Raw genomic sequence first — 16,098 nt, forward strand, 5'->3', positions numbered from 1 at the left:
ATAGTAACCTGCGGGCTACCTTTTTGTAAACTGAGCATGTGCAGTGTGTGGCAGGGACCCAAACCAGGAAGTAGTGTTTCTCCTATTCAAGGATGGTAATGGGTAACCATGGCTATGTAACACTGACAGGGCCAATCCGCCCCTGTCAGAGAGAGCTACTAGCCATGCCCCCACAGCGGCAAAAATGGGGTGTGACCTCATTGAAATAGGCCACACCCCCATATCACTAGGCCACGCCTCCGAAAAAATTTGGCCCTGCCTCCGGCGCGCAAAAGGTACCCGCCCCTCAGGGCTGCTTCAAATTATTTCCCGGGCTGCTTTTAATCCCCAATCCGCCCCTGGAGCAAAGGTCGTGGGGGATGCCCACCGGGCGGGTGAGAAGGGAGGGGGTGCCGCTGGGTAGAGATGGCTCGTTCGCGAACGAACCGGATCTTTTGAACGGATCCCACCCAAGAACGCATGAACCGCCGATTCAAAAAAGGTGATCCGTTTCAGTTTACAAAGCATTTTCCTGATCTCAGTGCTGCCACCTGTGGCAGCTGAGATGTACTACCTCTGTAGACTGAGTACAGTGCTGTGACTGCAAGTGATAGAAAGATTAACTGCTGCTGCCAGGGATGGCCATCGGTGCAGATGCCATCGATGGCGATTCTGCACCCAGCCATCGATCAGTGTTTTTACTCGGTCATGTAATGTATATTCCCCCTTTTTTTTTTTAAAGCGAGGCGAGGACCTTTCTAAAAAATACGTATCTTTTCGCTTGTGAACCGTCGGATCCCGGCTCAGCTTAATGAGCCGTTTTGCCCATCTCTGCCACTGGGTGTATGTGTACCTGATACTTGGGATCATGGAACTCAGTGTACTGACTCCGCCCACGGGTCCGGGTCACGTGGTATGACGTCATCACAGGTCCTTTAGCCCACTATAATTCAGCATCTACCCCCAGGTAACGCCCGTAGTAGTGTCAGGTGACATGGGGGCGGGTCTACCGTCGCTAGTTAGGACGTCATCAGTGTGAGTCTACCCTCGCTTCACTAAATCCCTATCAAGGGTGACTGCAGAAGGAGATCGGAGGCCGGGGGCGGGTTATAGCCGTAATCACTGTTGAGTGAGTGAGGCTGCGACATAGAAGCAGGATGGTGGTTGTGGGGAAGTCCAGCGCTATAGCCGCCGGGGTGTGCGGCGCCTTGTTCCTAGGTTACTGCTATTATTTTGATAAGAAAAGGAGGAGTGACCCCAACTTCAAGAACAGACTGCGAGAAAGTAAGAGCGCCCTGTCTGTGATGCTGTCCGCTTGGTGGCTGTAGCTGGGTAACATGGCTGCTGCCGGTATTGCGGATAACACGAGGCGTGCCGCAGCGTGCGGTGTATGTGGTGGCAGCAGCAGCCTATGGTGGGTGCTCTGGGTGCTGCAGTCTATACCTGATACCCATGGCAATATGGGTATCATGCATCCATTGCATCGTAGATACTGAATGTAGTTGTTGATCGAGGTGCATTCATTTTTCCTTTCTAGTAGAATTGTATTCATTTTAGTTACATTTTTATGCACATAAACTCACAGGGCAGTATTCAATGCTTTTTGCGAGCTGTGACAGTGAGCAGTGCTGACTGCTTGCTGTCACAGCTTGCACGGTCAGTATTCAACTAACCCACCTGTACACGCTGGGTTTTTACAGCAACATGGAAACGGAGTGTGCGGCCGCCAAAACAGTGAGGCTCATGGCTAAGTGCATTATCCACGAGCCTCGCTGTTTGGGGGAATCCTCACCATCCTCTGACAGCGAGCATTCCCCCGGAATGTTGAATACAGTAAGCGGCCAGTGTGGGGGTTAAACGGTGAGGGTCGCTTGTTTTTGGCGATCCTTACTGTTTAGCCCCCCTCGCTGGCTGGAAGCGGGACCATTTGTCTGCAGCAATAAGATAGAATGCCATTAGGTTGACAGAAATAGGTTGACAGTGTCTAGGTCGACATGGGGTTTTTCACTTCTTTTTTTTGACCCAAATGTCGACATGGACACAGCATCGCTCGCTTCGTGCTGTGAAAAAACCCATGTTGACCTTTTGGCCTATACCCGCTGGCCGCATTGAATATGGACCATTTTAATATGCTGGCCATAAATCAAGACGAGCAACATCAGATCTGCTTTGTCTATTGATTGCCCTGGCAGCTTCCCAGACACCTGTTGATCTTATGTTTGTAATTTCACATAAGATCTATCGTAAGATCTACAACTTCAAGTATACTGGTCGTTGGCAGCATCTTAAGGTGGCTATACATCACAATGAATTCAGGCCCGAATGCACAATTTTGACCGTTCACACGATGCATTGTGTGTGACGCCCAAAATACACACAATGCATCGCACAACCCGTCAACTGTGTACTCAGGCCTGAAAGCATTCTGATGTATGACCAGCTTTAGGCACGGATAATGGTATTTATAAATTCTACAGATATTAGAGGGACAGGGCTGGTGGACATGTGACTTAATGTTGGGGGGGGGGGGGGGGGGGGGACAACGACTGTGTGCAAGACCTACACTTGCATGGACTTCAAGAGAAATGTGTTTTTATTGTCACACTTTAAATATATGTACTGTATGTGTTTTTAAAGGTGGATTAAACCTAGTAAGTAACAAACTAAATGAGCTGGATTCCCTAAATTGATTTTGGTGTTTGAATAGGGCACTACCTCTCTTTTGCATGTTGCATTGTTATTGACAAATATGTGCATTAACTAGTTGGTGCAGCTACTAACTAGTGGCCACCATGTGTATATTAAAAACACAAACTAGAATTTTGTTGAACTTAAAACTCCAATATCAATATTAAAGCTGCGTTACATGTATTTTTTTTTTTTTTTTTTCTTGAGGTGTTTTCAAATCCGCTTTGCCCACTTTACCTGGTACTTCATCTTTGACTATTTTAATTATTTTTTTTGCAGAGAGGAGAAAACAGAAAATTGCTAAGGAGAGGTCTGGTCAGCCAAGGGTAAGTTGGGTTCACTACAGTGGTTTTGGACTGGGTAATCCTGACTTTATCATTGCAGTTTATTAAATAAAGGGTGAAATTTAATAGAATGAGAGATTCAAAGGGCAGTATTTAATGAGGCTGATTCGTCATGTTCTACGGCGAATGTGTGCTATTTTCGTGCTCTAAGGTGAATCTTTTTACTGAAAAACTGATTCGCCCTATTCAACATGCACTATTCGCCGACGGTGAATAGTGAATGATGGACAATTCGCCGTCTGATAGTCGCTGTGGTTTATTAATGTTTTTTTTTCAATGTGATTCGCCGTGAGTATTCAATGATCAGATGGCGAATTGCTTTCTAAGTGATTTTTTGCCGTGTGTCACCATGTAGCAATCGCCATCTTTTTATGGTGAACTTTTTAGCAGCTCCCCACCCCAGTCCTCTGCCAGCTCTCCTGGGGGGCAGCTTCTGCTGCCTGTGTCCCCGATAGCCCTGCTTCTGCCCCACAGTGTGCGGCACAGGCAGGGAAGCTTCCATCTTCTTGTCTGCCACCGTCCCCCGGCTTCCTGCGGCGTTCGCCGCAGGTGTTAAAATTTGCCGGCAGGTGCAGCGAGTCCCTGCGGCATTGAATACGACAACAGGGAGGGCTGGCATCGAATGCTCCAGCCCTCCGGAACACGGCGCCTGTGCAGCGAATCCTAAACCGGATTATTCACATTAAATACTGCCCAGAAAGTGAAAGATTTGGTAAGAAATCTCCAGTTGTTAAAGCAACAATCATTTACACCAGTTAGATTTTGAAGTGTAAATGATTGCCGCTTTAAAAAACTGGATATTTCTAACCAAATCTCTCACTTTCTGAATCTTTCATCCTCTAAAATTTCACCCAAAGTAAACTTTTTTAATTTAAAATGCAAATTGCCAACCCTGTATCCGAATAACAGGTATCACTCTTCTGCCTCTTTCTTGCATGTCAGAGGATACTTTGTGAATATGAGCTTGATTCAGCAGAGCAAAATGTTGAGCTGTTTCAGTCAACATTTATAAGCCCAGTGCAGTCTTACTTGACAACTATGCTACTGCTTAAAAATGGAAGTTATGGCCAAATGAATGTAAGAGTGAATTGAGCCCTTACAGCCATAAAGCACAAAATATCATCCTTATTTAATTAAAGTGTTGTGCAGAGGGGGATCTGGACTGCACACCCTAGCTAATTATAATGGAATGTGCTACCTAACTGATACTTAGTATTACAACATAGAAACAGAATAACAGGTACACCATTCCAATTTTTTTTATATAATGAGGTTCTTGGCTTACCATTGGACAACAGTATGAGCCTGGTGACCACTTGTCAAGGTCCCTAACATTATAGGGGTTCATCTCCAAACTGCCTCATCCAAACCACCCCAGTGCACCAGGAGCAGACAGAGAGTGGATGTGCCATGGTAAACCGCACTTGCAGACCAATATTTGTAAATAAATAAAAATAAATTTGAAAGGAGTACTTAATACATTTCGTCAATCATCACAGCTGGGTCTTAACATATAGACCCATATGTGATGATTGATTACTAATTATTACACCTAATGAACACCTCCACCAGAACTTTAAATAGCGGTTAATTCAGATGGTAGTCACTTCTTTTGACAGTCACAAGTTTGACGAAACGTGTTACGGGCTCCTTTCAAGTTTTTTTATATCCTCCTATTCATTGTATCTTATAGATATTTATTTTATAGTCAATATATTTTATTGGGTGTAAAATTTGAGCAGACTAATTTATTTAAACCAGTAAAAACATTCCATTCTGTATCCAGCGCAGCTTTATATCCAGATTTCCCCCACACAAATAAATAAAAAGAACAAAAAACAAAAAGGGGAAAAAATATGAAATAGGTGTATTTTATTTATTAACAGTTTCTTATATAGCGCAGCATATTCCGTTGCGCTTTACATAGGGGACAGTGATACAACAAAACAGGGTATTTACAGACAGTCAAAATGTAGGAGGGCCCTGCTCGCAAGCTTACAATGTATGAGTGTTGCATATATAAAAAAAACAAAACTCATATAAATGGTAGTACCCTAAAGCAGTCCAAACAGAGCAACTACAGTGTTGCCATGGTAAATAGTACTGTACATAAAATGTATTTCCCATCAATCCCTGGCCTAATTTAAATTCCCAAAGACATGAATGCTAGAGTTCATTGTGATCACTTCTGGAGTGTGGGGTGAAATCAAAACAGATTATAGAAAGCCCACACCAATAAGGCACTGAACATTAACTTGACCCATACTACCAGTGTTGTGACACAGCAATGTTAATCACTGTGCCTCTATGGGCAGTATTCAATGACCAAGTTCTCCGTGCATGGAGAGCGTTTTATTTCGCTCTCCATGCACTCTCCGTGTTCCGGAGGGCTCGCTGCCACTCCTGCTCCCTCTATTCAATGTGGTTAAGACTCGCCGCCACTCGCGGCGAGTCTTAACCCCTGCAGGGAGCAGGGAGCTTTCAGGGAGCCGGAAGCAGCCAGAGAGATTAAAGTCTCCCTGGCTGCTCCAGAGGAATGTGGAGAGGAGGGGGGCTCTCCGGGACCCAGGCAGCACAGCCTGCCCCCCCTATAGCCAGCGGGGGACCCAATATTCACTGCACCCGTTCGTGCATACTAACGATCGGGTGCAGTGAATATATGAATATATAATGAGCGGCTCGAGCGCACCGGCCCCCTGCTGGCTGCACTGTGTTAAAAAAAAAAAAAAAAAAATTTTTGAATAAAAATAACATGCCCCTTCACAGAAAAAAAAACTGATTTTTTTTTTTTTACACCAAAATTTCTTTAAAAAAACCTTTTAGTTTAAAAGTTCACATTCCAGCTCCCCATCAAAAGATGGAGAATTGCTACACGGAGAGACACGGAGAAAATCACTTAGAAAGACAGAGAATATTTCACATTGAATAGGGTTGCTCGCTTTTGGAGAGCAAAATGCTCCGTCCAAGGCGAACAAAGCACAAGTTCTCCACAAAACACGGAGAACTTTTCTCATTGAATACTGCCCTATGATGTGCCGTAATCGCTATTAGAGTATTGAACAATTTTTTTATGTATGGATATAAAATATTTTTAACTTTTTTAGTACTCCTTTTGATTCTTTCTATAGCTGCCTGATCTTAAAGATGCTGAAGCTGTCCAAAAGTTTTTCCTTGAAGAAATTCAGCTTGGGGAGGAGCTGCTAGCACAAGGTTGTCTTCTACCATATTCTTAAGTTCTTCTTTTGTATATTTGAAAATGCAATGAAATATAATTTTAATATTTGGTAATTGAAGACGACAAGTCCATGAGTAAATGGGTTTTGTATAGAAGCATTGGGGGTGATTCTAGTTTGATCGGTCCCCAGCGTATTCGCACCAGGGACCGATGGCTTGCATCTGTGTATATTAGCATATGTACTGGGCTGCTCTGCGGATGCCTTCTACAAATTGCACTTTGCAATTGTCGCTGAGGTGTTTGCACAGGGGGGAGGCGGGCAAGCAGAGTTTGCATGGGAATGCCCTGGGTGTTACACAAAAACACTGGGCATCCCCATGCGAATGCAGGCGGGTAGCTGCCTGGTGGGGAAAGGCTGCTGACCTCACAGGATGTCAGCTGCTCGCCCTGTTCCCGGACTGACTTATGCTACTTTCCCACTGCAGACCCGTTTTAAGTTACAGGTAATCGTAAACGGTATTTAGCATTCCCACTGCAGCAGATTACAGTTTGAAATGCCATTTAAGTACCATTCCCATTGCAGGTAAAACGTTTTAGCTCTTCAAAACGTTTTTACAGCACAAATGAGTGCCTGTGACTTTAATGGGCTTTTCAGGGTTGTGGGGAGTGTCACAACACAGGCAACAACCAATCGCTTGAATTGTAGCCTGTTTACATTAAAGGCCCATACACACTAGTAGACTTTCATTTCAAAAGACTTTGGCAAAATCTTTGATAGATATATCTGTCACCAAAATAGTGCGTACACACTGAGCTATTTTCCTCAAAGAGCAAGAGATTTTCAGTCAGAGAAAGACTTTGCTGAAAATCTTTCATATAAAAGGCGATTTACATAAAGGGCTGGGTTTGAACTCCAAGGGTGGGAGCAGCGGCCATTTTATTCAGTGCATTCCTGTTCTTGGTGCCTGATTCAGAACTGTTAGGCTGCGTATATTCAGAGCCCAGCAAAACATATACATTGCTGGCCTGTGAAAAATTTAAGGCATTGCTTTGTGGGACAGGGAACTAAGCACACCGTAACGCCCATTACGCAATATGCCACGCACCGTAACGCCCATTACGCAATATGCCACGCACCGTAACGCCCATTACGCAATATGCCACGCACCGTAACGCCCATTACGCAATATGCCACGCACCGTAACGCCCATTACGCAATATGCCACGCACCGTAACGCCCATTACGCAATATGCCACGCTCCGTAACGCCCATTACGCAATATGCCACGCCCCGTAACGCAATATGCCACGCCCATTACGCAATATGCCACGCACCGTAACGCCCATTACGCAATATGCCACGCCCATTACGCAATATGCCACGCACCGTAACGCCCATTGCGCAATATGCCGCGCCCATTACGCAATATGCCACGCACCGTAACGCCCATTGCGCAATATGCCGCGCCCATTACGCAATATGCCACGCACCGTAGCGCCCATTGCGCAATATGCCACGCCCATTACGCAATATGCCACGCACCGTAGCGCCCATTGCGCAATATGCCACGCACCGTAGCGCCCATTGCGCAATATGCCACGCACCGTAGCGCCCATTGCGCAATATGCCACGCACCGTAGCGCCCATTGCGCAATATGCCACGCACCGTAGCGCCCATTACGCAATATGCCACGCACCGTAGCGCCCATTACGCAATATGCCACGCACCGTTCAGGCTTCATGCCAGGGGTAACATGCACACTGCCACGGGAAGTTACTGTGTGCCCTGCACTGTGCGGTAAAGGAGACAGTCGGACAGAGAGGTGGGAAACCTGGCTGTCTTAGAGCGGGTCTATCCGTCCATGGCGTGGCTATTTCAGTGACGCTCCGGCTCACGAATTGCAAGCCAATCGGAACTTGCAGCCAATCTGGCATCAGTGGCTCACGAGTCGCGAACTGGCGCATCATTTAAAATAGCCACGCCATGGACAGATGGACCTGCTCTGAGATAGCCGGTTTTCCCACCGATCTGCCTGACTTTCTCCTTTAGCAATGTAGGCAGGGTCAGACAGCGGGTCAAAGTGAGCGGATGAAACGCAGTTCCACCCCATTCCGGCTCACTTTAACCCCTGGTGGGCAGTGGTGCCAATATATACATTGCTGACTTGTGCCAGATATATATATATATATTTCAAGAAGAAAGATAGCACTCACCAGGGCTTTTGTCAATATGCAATTTTCACTGCTGTCTTTATTCCATCAGCAGGGTACACATCAGTACAAGTTAGTCAGGTCGACGTTTCGGCCACAGAACGTGGCCTTAATCATGACCACACCAAAGACTGTCTTTGGTGTGGTCATGATTAAGGCCACAGAACGTGGCCGAAACGTCGACCTGACTAACTTGTACTGATGTGTACCCTGCTGATGGAATAAAGACAGCAGTGAAAATTGCATATTGACAAAAGCCCTGGTGAGTTCTATCTTTCTTCTTGAATGTATTGCATGGCTCCGACGAGGGACCATTAGACTGCCACCCCAGGCATATACTTATACAAGCGAGTGCCAACCTGTTCCAGGATATATTTATATTACTGGCTAATAAATGATAATTGGTGTGCAGTGGCGCTAGTAATATATACATTGCTGGCCCATGCCAGCAATGTATATATTACTGGCTAATAAATAATTATTGGTGCCCAGTGGCACCAATAATATATACATTGCTGGCCTGTGCCAGCAATGTATATATTACTGGCTAATAAAGTGGTACCAATAATATATACATTGCTGGTCTGTGCCAGCAATGTATATATTACTGGCTAATGATCATTGTGCCCAGTGGTACCAATAATATATACATTGCTGGTCTGTGCCAGCAATGTATATATTACAGGCTTTGCTTAAAAAGAAACCATTGGTGGCCAGTGTACGCTCCTCTCCGTGTTCAGCAAGCGGGGGGGCGGGGCGAGCAGGCCGGGAGGGGCGGAGCGCCCAGCTTGTGTGGCCGGGCGGGGAAGCAGGACTGCTGGGCAGTGAGTGACAGCGGGACGGCGCCGGTGAGCAGCGGTGAGTATATGACGCTGCGGGCGGGGAGGGGGGTGGCAAGGGAGGGAGCAGACAGCTGGACTGAAAGCCGCGGATCTTTCAGCCCGGCTGCTGTATACACATTCAGCGATGATGGCTCAAATATGAGCCATCCTCGCTGCAAAAAGAATACAGTTTAAGATGCATTCCCATTGCCTCTTAAACGGTAGATTACCGTTTAAAACACTGCTTTGAAAACGGGTTGAAATACCGTTTAACTTTAAACGGTATTTCAACTCTGGCGCTTTCCCACTGCAGCCTTAAACGGTATTTTGCCCTCAAAAATCTGCAATATACCGTTTTAAGGCTGCAGTGGGAAAGGGGCATAATATTTGCGAACATGGGAAATATCATTTGATGATCGGTGACCGTTGATTACGCTCCCCTGTTAATGGATGTTTATGCAAAACATCCATTCGCAGCATGGCACCCGGCGGGAGGTGTTAGATGGCTCGTTTAACAGATAACTTACGCTGTTTAGCGAGTCAACCAGAATCAGGCCCATTGTTAGCATTCTCAATGTTTAGTAAAAGATAAATTGTTGCTTTTTTATATGTTTAATTAAAAAAATGAACTCCACATGTTTAAAAACAAGCATCGAGCTTTCAGCAGCCTTGGCACAATATTTATTTTGACATAAGAAATAACGGTACTTGTGGAGTATCACGGCTCCCATCGTATGCCATATGTAGTGGCATACGATGCGATGTTTTACCGATTTTCGAGCATTTTTGCTCAAAAATCGTATGCCATCGCATGGCATCGTATGCCATATGTAGTGGCATACGATGGCATATGATGTTTTACCGATTTTTGAGCATTTTAGCACAAAAATCGTATGCGATGGCATCGGATGGCACCCGATTTTGCACTGAAATGCATCAGAATGCATTGAAATGTGTATTAAAGTAGTGAAATGCCCCCAAATGCCATTTTTCATAGTGCACCACCCCCACTATCAACGTCAACCCGAAGCGTGGCGAGCCCGCGAGGGGTGGCGGTACGCGTCCTACGACCTTTTCATACCCCCACTATCCACGTCGGCGTGGAGTTGAGAATAGAATACTGTGGCGAGCCACCGAGCCCGAAGCGTGGCGAGCGGACGTGGATACCTTCACAGCTATACGCGTCCCCTCGCGGGCTTCACAGGTATCCGCTGCGCTCGCCACACTATTCTATTCTCAACTCCACGTGGATAGTGGGGGTATGAAAAGATCGTAGGACGCGTACCGCCGCCCCTCACGGGCTCGCTACGCTCGCCACACTTCGGGTTGACGTTGACAGTGGGGGTGGTGCACTATGAAAAATGGCATTTGGGGGCATTTCACTACTTTAATACACATTTCAATGCATTCTGATGCATTTCAGTGCAAAATCGGGTGCCATCGCATCGGATGCCATCGTATGGCATCCGATGCCATCGCATACGATTTTTGAGCAAAAATGCTCAAAAATCTGTAAAGCATCGTATGCCACTATGCGATGCGATTTTTAGCATACAATCAGCATACGATGAAGGTCGTGGGAGCCGTGATACTCCACAAGTACCGAAATAACTGCTGTAGAAAACTTGTTTTTAAGCGAATAATATTGTATTCATATACATAACAGACAAAAGTTTATAGAGTTCTTTAGGTTCTAATCATTTTTACAATTTCTGTTTTATAAAATCTTTGACCACAAATGTAAAAATGGACATTTGACTTATTTTTTTTCCTGTCTGCAGGTGAATTTGAAAAAGGTGTTGATCACTTAACAAATGCCATTGCTGTGTGTGGGCAACCTCAACAGCTGCTTCAAGTTCTACAGCAAACTCTTCCACCACAAGTTTTTCAGATGCTCTTGACAAAACTACCAACTATTAGCCAGGTAAAAGCAAATTGTAAGTTTTAGTGTCGTAATGATCTGCAGCAAATATAGCATATGTACATGAAGAGACGCGTACACAGGGGGGGGCGATTTTTACTGATATCACGGGCAATATGGTCGCTGAGCGACCATATTGCTTGCGATGGGAGTGTGCCCTGGCGATTATATCCCTGGGTGCGCGCTCCCGTTTGTGCCCCTTCCCCCCCCCCCACGTACTGACCGCTGGAACATGCTCCTGCGACCAGCTGATTTCCACTGCCAGGCTCCCCCGCCAGTTTCTTTTTCATCAGCGACCATCTCTGGTCGCTGATGCAAACAGGATACTTGACGATATATCGCTGCCGTATACACGCACCTTTTATAGTGGTAGAGTTAAAATAACAATTTTGGAACTCCAAGCATAAAGGAGAAGTGGTGTGTGACCAATGAGTAACAGCATGTCATGTGCCATTCTGTGGAAGAACCCAACCCTGCAGGAGCTGCCATGCAAGGCATGTACCAGTCAGGCAGCAGCAGCTGGCATGTACTAGTAGCCTTGCATGCATTTTATCTGGCGGGTAGCTACCAGATAGTGTGGTGCATCTGGTAACCGCTCTGTGCCATGGCACAGCAGTTGAAAATCACTGCAGTAGGTTGTTGTCAAGAAGTCTTTCATCTGGTGTTTCAAATATTCGAGGCTTATGCCACTCAAGCTTTACCGTATTTTGCCAGACTCTATAGGCCAAAAGCACTAAACTTCAAAAAGTTATAACATGGAGAGTGATAAACAACCAGCCAATCAGCTCCTGTCATTTTCTAAACTCAGCCTGTAACATTGCCAGTAGGAGCTGGTTGTTTATCACTTTCCATGTTACCACTTTTTGAAGCTTGATGCATGTGGCCCTATGTGCATAAAATCACAATTTAAAAGTAATATTTTTATTAACTTTTATTTTTTTATTTTATTTTTTCAGAGAATTGGAAGTTCTCAGAGTTTAACTGAAGATGATGTGGAATAAAATGGTACTGGATAGTACTTTAGTGCAGTATTTAGCAGGATCGAATAATGCAACCCTTGTTATTGAATATGCCATTACTAATAAATTTAAACTGTTCTGTGATTACATTTCTTAACTGTATTTTAGCCGTAAGGCAAATTTGTACAATACAGATATTGTTAAACCCGTTTACTTTTTATTTTTCTTTAGTTTGGTTGGAAAAATTTATTTTTTATTTAAGGTTTGTTCTAATAAAAACAAATTGTTCGTATTTCTAAAAGTGCATACACACTGGACAATGTTTGCACTGAAAGATATTGTATACTGTTTTCCCATGAACTTTCCTAGTGTACTGGATGAAAGATATGGCATATCCACAATCATGGGTCCTCAAACTGTGGCCCTCCAGAAACTACAAATCCCAGCATGCCTTGCCACAGTTTTGCTATAAGGGAGTGTTAAAACTGTGGCAAGGCATGCTGGTATTTGTAGTTTCTCAACATCTGGAGGGCCGCAGTTTGAGGACCCATGGTCATAAGATGAACAATATAGCTACAGTCTATAGCCGTGGAAACCAACTCCATGAGAGATACCAACAGTCCATGTTTTTTAGCTCACCTAGCTGTGGCACAGGTGCACTCATTACTCACTGATACATTATAAATGATCCACAGGTGGTGCTAATTACTTCACTTGTGATTCTGTGAGGAGATTTGGAAAATGTTAACTGTTGTTAGCTCTTGAGGACTGGAATTGGCTACCCCTGGTCTATAGGCATTCTTTAAAAGCTATCGAAATTAAGCTGCCTGCACAGTTGACTAAAAAACCTTTTGTGTGATCAGTGGGTATGTGCATATTTATTTGTTGTTTGTAATCTAGACACTCAATATTGTGACCAATATTTTTCAGAAGGGCCAAAATGATATATTGGTCAAAAAAAAAAATCATAGTGTGTACTTTTAGCAAATTGTGCCATTGCAGCTTACTAGCTTTATAGTCAAGAACTAATTGGTCAGACACGACTAATAAAGTGCAACAAGATTCAGTAGGAACAGAAGGGATGCAGTTAAAATCCCGGCGTTCAGAATCCCGACGCCGGAATCCCGACCGCCGAAATCCCGACACATTCTCCCTCCTGGGGTGTCCACGACACCCCTGGAGGGAGAATAAATTAGTGTAGCGAGGCACCGGGCCTGCTGCGTGGCGAGCGTAGCGAGCCCGCAAGGGGGGGCGATCCACGTCGTCCCCCCCCCCCTTGTCGGGATTTTGGCTGTCGGGATTCTGAACGCTGGCATCCCGACCGTCGGGATTCAGTACTGAATCCGGAACAGAATACATAAGTAGTTAGCCAGGCATTCACAACCTCGGTCTGCTAGGCCAGTGTTTCTCAACCTCAACAGGTCATGTTTTCTATGCCAACCAGCAGGTGCACCGGTTTACTTACTACTCACTGACAGATTTTAACAGATCTACAGGTGGAGCTAATTATTTTTCTTGTGATTCTGTGCGGAGACCTGGAAAAGATGCACTGTTGGGGGATACTTGAGGACTGAGGTTGAGAACCACTGCTCTAGGCGGGCGTGGTATAGGGTTCCGACAGTCTGTTGGGATCCCGACAGTCATTAGTGCAACGTCGGGATCCCGACTGGCTGGACTTGGACAGCATGGCAAGTGCAACAAAGCCCCTTTCGGGCTTGCTGCACTCGCCACACTGTGGGCATGGTGGTTTGCTGCGCTCACCACCTATTCTATTCTCCCTTTATGGGGGTCGTGGACCCCCACGAGGGAGAATAGCTGATGGCTGTCGGGAGCTCGTCTGTCAGGATCCTGACGTCGGGTAAATGACTGTCGTCACCCCTCTATGCACACTAACAGTACAATCTTTTTCCTTCAGTAGGCTTCTAATGTACAGAATAAAGTGTGTGTTTTATGGATATTGGTAATGTGTATTTAGAGGGGGAGATACACTAGAGAACAATATTTGCAAGTGTCAAAAAAAGCCACATTATTTTCCTGGAATGTAATCCATCTACAAAATATGGTCGTATAACACTTGCTAATTTTTACCTTGTATATTATGTATCCTGTTTGAATCACTGATCTGGGATCATTAGTTGGCTTGTGAGTGGACGCAGGGTTAGTGAGCTCCGATGAAAAATTATCCTGCCTGGGAGACCATTGGCACCTTAGACTTACTTACCGGTGCTCCTAAAGCTCCCCTGCACTTGACCTGTTGTTTGGAGTCTATCCGGACGACCTCCTGCGAACATGGTGACCCATCCGGCCTAAAGCACACTGAGCTCTTTCTTGCGAGCGGGTGCCATCTTAGAGACACCTCCTCGTGGCGCACATCTTTGGCTCCTGCCTCGCCGTGACTGCTGATCCCCGCCGGGAACACTTCAGTGGCTGCTGCTGTTGATTAGCGTGAGAACTTTAGGAAGGGGGGGCCTGCCCTGTGCTCTGATACCTCACTGTGCTGCATATGCTGCTACCTGGACACCATCTTGGGGACTTTGTAGGGTGCAGTAGGGCACCTGCTTGGTGAGTGCCAGGCTGTGCCTTTGTTGTCTTTTTGTACTGGCATCCTGTGAGTGCTATCATTTAACTACTCTGATCCTAACACACACTAGGCATCTATGCCTTTCTGTGTCTGGTGCTCCTAGCCCTGATTACTGCCTGTGCTTTGTTGGAAACGGTATTGGGACTTTTTGCTCCTTTATATAAATCTGGGGGTTGATATTTCACTGAACCTCTCATCCTCCTGGTGGTGTGCTAGCCACCACCCTACTGCTGGACTATTCTACAATCTACCACCGTTGTCATGGCGGATCATATGAACCTGTTACTCAAGGCAGTTACTGATTCTACCCAAAGAATTATAGCCAAACTTGGATATGTGGTCGATGAATTGTAACATTCTTTCTCTATGACCTACATACTTCCTGAATCCAGATCTATCTTGGACCTATCCGGATGGGAGGAGATGGCGTCTGGTATATTCAATGATGGTTCCATATCTCCTCTGATTCCACCCTACTGTAAGGCACTGTCTTCTACTACCTGACATTCCCATCTGGATATCTACAATATCCTATAGATTGTAAGCTTGCAGCAGGGCCCTCTAACCCCCAAGTCTGTCTGTTGTTACCCAGTTTGTTTTATCACTGTCTACTATTGTAAAGCGCAACGGAATCTGCTGCGCTATATAAGAAACTGTAAATAAATAATATTCTAAAGTCATTACTCCAGTCAGTCCATATGTATGTAAAGGTTTCTTCTGCTAACTCTGCCACCATTTTAGCTCCTGCTACAGAGGATTTATCACAAATCTGTCTCACAGACCCAGGGGCAAAATTAAAGCTTCAGAATGGTCTATATACCCACCTGCATATGCCTGAAAGGTTGGGATACTCCTGTTGCAGTACTCGCTGTTCATTCATGCGTGTTCTTGGATCCACAAAGGAGGGACTGTTGTTTTTATACAGATGAGAAGTGACTGGCCAGATTAATGTTACTTGCACAGGCAGGGAAGGTTAGTGTAGCTATAGTGATAGGGGGAGTTTGGTTAAGTAAGGGATCCAAGTACGCCTTAGTTGGGGGTGGGTTGTACAGGGTGGGGGGTTATGTGGGAGGTTTGTTTTGGATGGATTCCTTTCATTTATATTTTCACTTCCCCGTTTGATCAGACACTGATTTGGTAATAATCATTTTCTTCAATCTAGCTATTTATTTTTATTGGGTATTACAGTGACAGACTATACCTTTTTTTTGTATCTATACTGCCAGTCTTCTTCGAATGTCTAGTCTACAGCCATTTCATTATATAGCTTTGTTACTATTAATATCTTGTCTACTGCTCATTATATATGTGCCCTGGTATCAATATGTGCAATACTTGCTGATTGTGTCTGTTATGCTCCTTGCTTCCATTGGGAGTTTAGTAAAAAGTAAAAAAAATCAGAGGAATTATCACAGTTG

At 45.2% G+C, this 16,098-nt stretch overlaps 1 protein-coding gene across 1 annotated transcript; it reads left to right on the top strand.

The window, feature by feature from the left end:
- Positions 1 to 967: 967 nt before the first annotated feature.
- On the top strand, positions 968 to 15,360 carry TOMM20 (translocase of outer mitochondrial membrane 20). Its single transcript, XM_083176446.1, has 5 exons — positions 968 to 1,263; positions 2,947 to 2,993; positions 6,140 to 6,221; positions 11,001 to 11,143; positions 12,097 to 15,360. Exons 1-5 carry the CDS (start codon positions 1,137 to 1,139, stop codon positions 12,139 to 12,141), a joined length of 444 nt encoding a protein of 147 aa, XP_083032572.1. The 5' UTR covers positions 968 to 1,136; the 3' UTR covers positions 12,142 to 15,360.
- Positions 15,361 to 16,098: the final 738 nt, after the last annotated feature.

Source organism: Crinia signifera, chromosome 3 (assembly GCF_055691185.1).
Source record: "Crinia signifera chromosome 3, ASM5569118v1, whole genome shotgun sequence".
Taxonomy (NCBI): Eukaryota; Metazoa; Chordata; class Amphibia; order Anura; family Myobatrachidae; genus Crinia; species Crinia signifera.

What these genes read in the sequence shown, in the direction of transcription:
- TOMM20 (XM_083176446.1), top strand. Translation starts at nt 1,137, where the DNA reads ATGGTGGTTGTGGGGAAGTCCAGCGCTATAGCCGCCGGGGTGTGCGGC. An exon ending in CAAGAACAGACTGCGAGAAA is followed by an intron (nt 1,264 to 2,946) that starts GTAAGAGCGCCC and finishes TTTTTTTTGCAG; the next exon opens with AGAGGAGAAAACAGAAAATT. An exon ending in GGAGGAGCTGCTAGCACAAG is followed by an intron (nt 6,222 to 11,000) that starts GTTGTCTTCTAC and finishes TCCTGTCTGCAG; the next exon opens with GTGAATTTGAAAAAGGTGTT.